The sequence below is a fragment of the Cuculus canorus genome, chromosome 1 (assembly GCF_017976375.1).
Source record: "Cuculus canorus isolate bCucCan1 chromosome 1, bCucCan1.pri, whole genome shotgun sequence".
In the NCBI taxonomy this organism is placed as follows: Eukaryota; Metazoa; Chordata; class Aves; order Cuculiformes; family Cuculidae; genus Cuculus; species Cuculus canorus.
Window position 1 is genome coordinate 188,203,242 of NC_071401.1, and position 8,739 is coordinate 188,211,980.

At 51.2% G+C, this 8,739-nt stretch overlaps 1 protein-coding gene across 1 annotated transcript; it reads left to right on the top strand.

Annotated features, from left to right (window-relative positions):
- The first annotated feature begins 2,684 nt into the window (after nucleotides 1-2,684).
- PIM3 (Pim-3 proto-oncogene, serine/threonine kinase) lies at nucleotides 2,685-7,429 on the top strand. Its single transcript, XM_054056335.1, has 6 exons — nucleotides 2,685-3,263; nucleotides 3,587-3,696; nucleotides 3,788-3,838; nucleotides 4,096-4,459; nucleotides 5,690-5,866; nucleotides 5,984-7,429. Exons 1-6 carry the CDS (start codon nucleotides 3,179-3,181, stop codon nucleotides 6,166-6,168), a joined length of 972 nt encoding a protein of 323 aa, XP_053912310.1. The 5' UTR covers nucleotides 2,685-3,178; the 3' UTR covers nucleotides 6,169-7,429.
- Nucleotides 7,430-8,739: the final 1,310 nt, after the last annotated feature.

Consider the following 8,739-nt stretch of genomic DNA (forward strand, 5'->3'; position numbering starts at 1 on the left):
AATTAAATGTCTGTCTGCCAAAATTAAGTGAATGAAGAACAAATATCCCCTTATCACTTTTTTTACAGTAACTACCTCATTTTCTTTAATGTTAAATATAAAATAGACTTGCTTTTACACTGTTGTGAAAATACAAATCAGAACAGGAGTTACACCAGTTCCAGACAATGATCATGGCCTTTTTAGATTACCATTTTGCGTAAAACCTAGAGGTGTAAAGATGTGCTATATTCTATTGACTCAAAGTATTGCAGCTGATACAGCTGAAGAAGTAGCTTAAACTCAACAGGATTGTGAGGAAACTTTGTAATATTCTCTTGAACAGGTTCAAGGCAAGCATATCACTGATTTACCACAGACTGACAACACAAAGATGGATTTAAGAAATTGCAAATACAGTTGGAATGAAAAGATCTGATGTTTTTGTGTTTGCAGACTACTGATACATGCATGATTTTTCATGCTTAGCCATGTAAAGAAACATCAATTAATATAACTACTTGCAGTGTTAATTCCCTAAATAATTAGCACTTATGTATTTGATATTTAATGCCAGTTTTCCCTTTTTAAAAGTTTATGCTGTTTCAATAACCAGAGATTTCATTTGGAACTGAAAACACTTCCTCTCCATTTAAACAATACTCATAACAAGCCATTGACAAGGATTAAAGCAAAAGGCACATATAGCCACATTCTTTAAAATAAAGCTTGAACATGTATTGTGATATCATGCAATCTTGCTACTGTTTGTGCTTGTTTACATTTTGGGAGCAATAAACCCAAATATAGCATTCATATGCCATTATCTGGAAACTTGCTAAAAACTTACTTCACATGATTAGAAACAGCCAAAGGGCAGAACATCCAACACTAAGGAAAAAAAAAAAAAAAAGCCTACAAAAAAAAAAAAAAAAGGCCAAACCAATAGCTTTCTTATTGCTTTATCTGATAAATACAAACCATTAGCTTTAAGGAAAAAAAAAAAAAAATCCATGAACGTGAAACTTCCTGAATTCTTCAGCTGCTCAATAAGCCTAATAGTTTTATTTGGCTTCTCTGAAAATACCACGGTCTGTATAAGAGGCTGCAATTTTTCTAACCCTACTGATATAGCTTCAGAAAACACATTCTGGGACTTCAAGGGTTGAAACTGTTCCTGAAAACCTGACCTTTACATCAGTCGGCCTAATCTAATAAAAGATATTAGCTCTCCCTGGAAGACCTTGCTTTGTTTATGGGCATGACTGCCTGAGATTACAGCACTGCTATTACCAGACAATGCCAACTGCAAGGCTCTCCCAGTGCCCAGGGAGGGAAGGACTGCCAGCTCTCCAAGCGATTGCCCCAAAATACCCTCACAGCGGGGATCCCCGCGCAGTGCCGCTCTCTCCAAGTTCAGTTTTCAACACAGGGGATATGACACACTCGCATTAGGCACCTGGGTTCTGGTATAAAAGGGGTGATACCGCTGGGATCATAGAATCTCGAGGTTGGAAAAGATCTCTTGGATCATGGAGTCCAACGATTCCTGTCTGCCACTAAACCACGTCCCTGAGCACCTCGTCCACCCGTCTTTTAAGCACTTCCAGGGATGGGGACTCCCCCAACCCCTGGGCAGCAGGCGCTGACCCCTTCGGTTGCCTGCGCCCGCTCCGGGCTCCAGCCTCACGCTCCTGCACGCCACCGCACCTGGGCGGCAGCGTAAATACCTGCCCGAGCAGTCACCAAGACATCGCCGCCCACCCAGCACGGCACTCATTCATTTCTAAATCAGCTTTTGCTGGGCCGACACTGGGCGGCTCCGCTCTCGCCCCGGACTCTCCCCGGGGGTCTCGGTCGCCACCCGGGTGAGGCTGACGCCGGGGGCTCTGGCGGCGGCAGAAAGGGCGCCCCGCGGCACCCCCGCCCCGCGGGGGACACCCAGCCGCGGCCCCGGAGCCGGGCGGGGGCGGGGCAGCCCCCCGGGCAGCGCCCCGATTCCTGTTGATGCAGCGCCCCCTGCGGGGCGGGGTGGGAGGCGCGGCGAGGCCGGCCAAGGCCCCGCGTCCTCCGCCGGGGCGGGGAAGCCCCGGGCCGCGGGGACGCTCCGCCGCGCCGCATCGTCGCCGCGGGACCCGGCGCGGGGCGGCTTAAGGCAGCGGAGGGCGGGCGGCCGCCTTTCCCGCGCTGCGCCCAAGGGGGCGGCGGGGAGGAGAAACCGCCGCGAAGGGCGGGGGCGGCGGTTCTGCCGAGCGCGCGGCCGGATCCAGCGTGCCCCACCCCCGGCGGCGGCCAGCGCGGCGACCTGCCCGCAGCCCGGCGCGCCGCGGCATTCCCGCCCTGCCGCATGCAAATGAGGCCGCTCCTCATTGGCCGCGCCGAGATGCTAACGCAAATAGGAGAATCTCCCTCCGCCCCCCCGCGCGCTCTTTTTTTTTTTTGCCGCTAATGTGTGATGCGTGCCTCAGACAGTTTGTAACTCTGCGCGCCGGTTACTACAAATAAGTAGTTCCTGGCCCCCCTAACGCCTTCCTCCCGCCCGCCCGCGCGACGGGGCGGGACGCCAGGCTGCAGTCCCGGCCGCGGCAAGGAGGGCGCCGCGGCACGGAGGGGAGGGGGCCGCTAGGGCGGCGGGAAAAGGTGTTTCCCCTCACCACTCCCCCGCGGAGGGATATCCTCGGCGCGCTCGGCCCGCACCAAAATATTGGGAGTTAAGAGGCGGCTCGGCGGCGCCGCCGGCTCAGAAGCGCGCGGGCAAGCACGGCGGCGGTGAGGTTCCTGCGCCCGCCACGGCTCCACTGCGGCGCCCTGCACGCTCCCCGCCGCGGCGGCCCCCGCAGAGGCGGGCTTCGCACGCGGCCCCGCAGACCCCGGACCCGCCTGTCTCCGCGAACGGTTCCGCCGCTTCTGCCTGCGCGTCTCGCCATCCCGAGCGGCTCCCGCCGGTTAGAAGAGAGAGCGAGAGCGGCGCCCTCGCCGACCGCCTTTCGCCCGAGGACTTGGTGCCGCAACCGCGTGGATCTGTGTCGGGGGGGACCCCCGAGGACTCCGTCGGTGCCCGTTCCCGGCCGAGGAAGGATCCGCGGGGAAGGTCTCGGCGTCCCGCCGCAGCGAGGAGCCGCGCCGAGCGCTCAGCCGGGCGGTCGCCGGCGGTGCCACCGCGGGGGACGCGCCGTCCCCCCCCCGCCACCCTCGGAAGATGTTGCTCTCTAAGTTCGGCTCGCTGGCTCACATCTGCAACCCCACCAGCATGGACCACTTGCCGGTGAAGATCCTCCAGCCAGGTACGGGGGGCCGGGATGTCCCCTGAGGGCGCAGCGCCCGGGCGGGGCCGGGCCGGGGCGCGGGAGGCGCCGCCGCAGCCCCCGCAACTTCGGGGGACGTTTTTTTTCTCCCTTTTTTATTATTATTTTTATTTTTATATTAAAGAAGACTATTTTTTTAAAGCCTCGGGCATAATCGGGGCAACGCACATATTACGCATCCACTGGGCAAAGCATTTTGGGGCTTTTATTATTTTTTTATTATTATTATATTTTATTATGTATTTCTTGGCGAAGCGCGGCTGCGGACACTAACGCGGAGCGTTTCCCTCTCGTTTCCCCAGTGAAAGTGGAGAAGGAGCCGTTCGATAAAGTGTACCAGGTGGGCTCGGTGCTGGGCAGCGGCGGCTTCGGCACGGTGTACGCGGGCAGCAGGATCGCCGACGGCTTGCCGGTGAGGCGCGGGGCGAGCGCGGGGGGGCTCCGGGGTCCGGCCCGCGCCCGCCCCGCCGCTCACGGCCGCTCTTTTCCTCCCCGCTCCGCAGGTCGCCGTGAAGCATGTGGTGAAGGAGAGGGTGACCGAGTGGGGCACGATTGTAAGTACCCGCCGAGGGCAGGCGCGGGTTCCGGGGGAGCCGCCGGCGGGGCTATTGTGTGGGCGGCGGGGCCCGCCCCACTGGCGCGGCCTCTGCGTCGGGGGGGAATTTGGCGGGGGTTCGCGCCGCAGCGCCGCGCCCGCCCCTCGGACTGCGGCAGCGGGGCCCGCCGGCCGCGCCCTCCGCCGCGCCCCTCCCTCCCTCCCCGGGCCGCGCCGCCCCTCTCGCTGACCCCCGCCCCCCCCTTTTTCCCCCAGAGCGGAGTCATGGTGCCCCTGGAGATAGTCCTCCTGAAGAAGGTGGGCTCCGGCTTCAGAGGGGTCATCAAGTTGCTGGACTGGTACGAACGGCCTGACGGCTATCTGATCATCATGGAGCGGCCCGAGCTGGTGAAGGACCTCTTCGACTTCATCACGGAAAAGGGGGCCCTAGACGAGGAGACGGCCCGCGGGTTCTTCCGGCAGGTGCTGGAGGCAGTGCGCCACTGCTACGGCTGCGGCGTGGTGCACCGGGACATCAAGGATGAGAACCTGCTGGTTGACCTCAGGACAGGCGAGCTGAAGCTGATCGACTTCGGCTCGGGGGCCCTCCTCAAGGACACGGTCTATACCGATTTCGACGGTACGTGTCCTTCCCGTGCTGCCACAGGTTTTGGCCAGACCCCCCCCATCCCGGGCTGAAGCCCTCTCTAGAGTTGCCACTTATCCCGTTTCTGGTGCTTGGCAGTACCGAACAGTGCCTCTGAGGCAAGGGTTCATATTAGGTCTATAGGTAATGGAAACCTTTGGACCCGAAACAGCTTAAGGGTGTTCAGTTGCGTAGGAAAGAAGCGATTCCAGGCAGTGACGCAGCAGTTTATGTTTCCCTGTCCTGGAAAAAGCGGGGTTTTTTTCCTAGGGGGCGATCTGTTTACATGGAGGCTTTGCCAGTGTCGGGTGTTTCCATGTGTGGAGATGCAGTTTTTATATGCGGTGCTTTTTTTAACTTGAAGCAGCAGCTCCCCCCCCCGCCTTTTCCGCCGATGTCCTGGAAATCCCGCATTGCAGATTTTAAAGCGATGGGGATAAATACGCTACCTGGAAATGGCTTGATACTGGCTTCAGGGACGGGCTCGACGCTTTAGAGATAGGAAAGCTGAAAATAATCCCGCCTGTGGCGGGAGGGAGTATTTCCCCCGCCCTTTGAATGTGACTGATGTAACGGGGACTCTTCCCTCCCCCCCCAGCTGCCGCACTCACATCTGTTTGTTGTGAAACCCGAAGCCCCGCCGCACGTGACCCTCAGCATCACAAATTCCCGGTTTTGTTTGGTATCCAAGGAGCCCGCGGGCACCCGCGGGGGGGTGAGGCGGGTTAGGAAAAGCTGCCGCAGAGAAGCCCTGGGGAGGCAGCCTTAAAAACGCAGCACTCGTAAGCGGCCCTATTTTGTTTACTGCTTTGCGGAATTGGATAAAGCAGATTAGCCCCGTGTAAGACGGGCAGACACGAATTTCACCTTCTTGCTGCCCTGCAGTCCCCTCCCCGCCAGCCCCCTTTGTCCTTTTGTGTCTATTTTTGGTGTGATGCTGCAGACGCCACGTGGTCAGTGAAAGGGATCTAGCCTCGGTAAACAGTCAGCTGATGGGGCTGTGTTATTCCTTGCAACAAAATAGCACAACCGGATGGGCCAAGTCTGTTGATGGTGTAAGCCGGCAAATGACCTCAAGTTACACTGCTAATGGCTTCGGTCCATGAGAAATATAAGGCTTTTTTTTTTTTTTAATGAATTTCAGTTAGCCTTACTAGAAGGAGTTGAACAATGGGAAAACAACTCCTAACCTTGATTTTTTTATTTTTTTTTTTTTTTTTTTAGGAACAAGAGTGTACAGCCCTCCAGAGTGGATAAGATACCACAGATACCATGGGAGGTCAGCAACTGTATGGTCTCTGGGAGTTCTGCTGTATGATATGGTTTGTGGAGACATCCCTTTTGAGCAAGATGAAGAAATCTTGAGGGGGCGGTTATACTTCAGGAGAAGAGTTTCACCTGGTGAGTTGTATAGGGGTCATGTGAGGGCTTCTTTGTTCTACGTAGTTCTGTACATCTGAGTCTATATGCACGGGGCTTTTAATATCAAAGTCTAAACTTGCTCTTTTGTTGTTACAGAATGTCAACAGCTGATCAAATGGTGCCTTTCACTGAGGCCTTCAGACAGACCAACGCTTGAGCAAATTTTTGACCATCAATGGATGCACAAATCTGAAGTAGTGAAGTCTGAGGACTGTGACATAAGGCTACGGACCCTTGATACTGATGTATCTAGCACAAGCTCAAGTAATGAGAGTCTGTGAATTGCTAAGGACCTCGCACTGGGAGGGGAGCTACGAGCAGAAAGACCACAGTGCTGCTGCCAATATGTAGGAGGGGCTAGAAAAAATACATTCATTATTCTGTAGTTGAATCTTTGTCTGAGGGACTTGATTTTATTTTTCCCCCTTTGCTGGTTTCTGCTTTGGAATGGGAGATTTCCTTTGGAAATGCTGATGCAGGAAATGCTGCAGTTTGGGCGATGCAGGCCAGTACTTAGTCAAAGACTGACCTTATTAAGAAAGCAGTGACCTCTTGAATACATGGTAAACTTTTTTGCTCTCATAGAGCCTGGACTAGATTTTATTTGCTTTTGAGTGCCTTTTTGAAAGCTGCTTCAGTGGGACTTTCTTTTTTGAGCTGTGTATGTCCAAAGAAGATCCAGTTCATTATAGGAATTTGCTCCCTTTAGACTTGGTACTGGAGGAGGCAGCTCCTATGATGCATTGGAAAACATGTTTGGTTATTGAATGAAGTAGTCCCATCCACTGGTGATGGAATACTTGAACACAGACATTTCACTCCTGCACCCTGGTCCTTTTCCAAACCCAACCCACCTCTGCTGCTCAAAATATTTCCTATAGCCTGCACAGAAATATGAACAGGTATATCAGCTTTTTTTATCAGAAACATTTTATTCGTATTTCCTTTTTATCATCTCTACCACTGGGCATGAGAAGCCCCTTTCTCAACTCCCCCTGGCCTTTTGTCACCCTGCGAGTCTTAAAGTATGTATGGGCATGTTGAATGCACAATCAATGCAATATTCAAGGACTTTACTTTTTTTTTTTTCCATACTTGTATAATGTGTTTATGTAAACTTGTTTTTTCCCATGTACTATACAGTTATTTATTGTTTGGAGTTCAGAAGACCTCCCACAGGTTTCAGCTGTGGCTATTTATTTGGTTAATTTATTTGGTTAGTTATTCAACACTGTGCTTTCCCCTCCTCTCCATGGGAATTCTAGTGGTTTGCCCATGGCACTTTTTTTTTCTGCATTCCTGTCAACTTTTGTTTAAAGAAAAAACAAAACGGACAAAAAAAAAGAAGGAATTTTCTGACCTTATCAATTTCTGTTGGAAGATGGAAAATTGTTGTACAAAGTCTAATTTAAGGGAAACTTTTTAAAGTTAGTCAGTATGCCTTTTGTCTGGTATTATTGTACCAGAAATGTAAAGTAATGCTGTTTGGAAGGGTTTTAAATTATTGACATTGTACTGTCTCCGTGCATTGGCTCTGGAAGGTAGAGTGGCAGAGTCATAAACCTTAATTTATTTTAATAGCCGTGTTTCTGTGATCTGGTTGCATTTATGCAGCTTGGATTTGGATTTTTTTCTTCTGTTTAACAGTGTGAAATGTATGGAGATCATATTTTTTATACAGGTATTTCAATTAAACTTTTTTTTGTATATAAGTTCTGTGTTTGTGTGCTTACCTTTCTCTTCAAAATTACTCTTGGTGCCATCTAGGGAAGTGTATTCTGTTGCCCTCTCCACCTTGTAAAGGCCTGCAGCAGCAAACCCACAGTTAATAGGTCTATGCTATTAAGCAGTGGCCATTTTGGAAGACTTAAGCAATCACTCATCTTGACTGTATCTACTTGTTGATCGCTGTATTTGCTGTAGAACTGGAAGGTATACAATACAACAGCACTACTGACCTGCACAGAGGGGAATTGACTGCTAACTGTGGGGTTGTTAACTCTGCAAACAGTGAATAACTGAAATGCTGGTTACCGGTTTGGTAGTTGACATGTTTACTTTCCATTACATTCAGTTTCCTTCCTCTGATTACCCCTTCCTTCTGGGGGTGGATGAGGTTTTCCGGTGCCCTTGTGGGAAAGGAACAATATTCCTGGAGAGCAGGGTGCCCGTTTTCCTTCAGCTCCTTTAGATGGTAAAAAAAAAAAAAAAAAGACTGGTATATCCCCATAAAATACCAAAGGGAGCATGTGCCGTTCTCCACAGCAAAGGGCAAGAGAGATGTAGTCCTCAAGCATTTGTGTTAGCGTGGTAGGAATCAAGTCCTGCAGATTACTGAGTTCATCCCAGTTTCTCTGCAGCTAGAGACTGACCTGACTTGGTCTTTTTGCGGGGGTGGTAGCGATTACTAGGTTTAACTACCACACAGGGATCAGAAAGGTACATTTAAGGATGTGTCAATCATTAAAGGTACTTTGTAGTAGTCACAGTAAAGGGCTAGGCTCAGAATCTGTTTGGCTTATGTTATTTCCTTTTCTGGGGATCTTTCTGCCAGCTCATCTATTTATTTTGGTTCCCTGTGAGGAATATCTCACTTCCTGACATCGCATCAAGTTCGTGATGCTAACTGGTTTAGATTCAAAATGCCAGTGAATAGCAGGAGGTAAAGCAGAAGAGGAAAGACCATTTTTGTGTGTATAGTTCTCTGATGACATGGGAGGAAAGTGCGTAGCTTTTTCTTGGTCATAAAAAGGAAATTAATCTTGGGGGTGGAGGGCTGTGGGAACACAATTGTCTCCATCAATTTGTTCAGTTTTTTACATTTTCTGGTTTTGTTCCTTTTTAATTTTAGA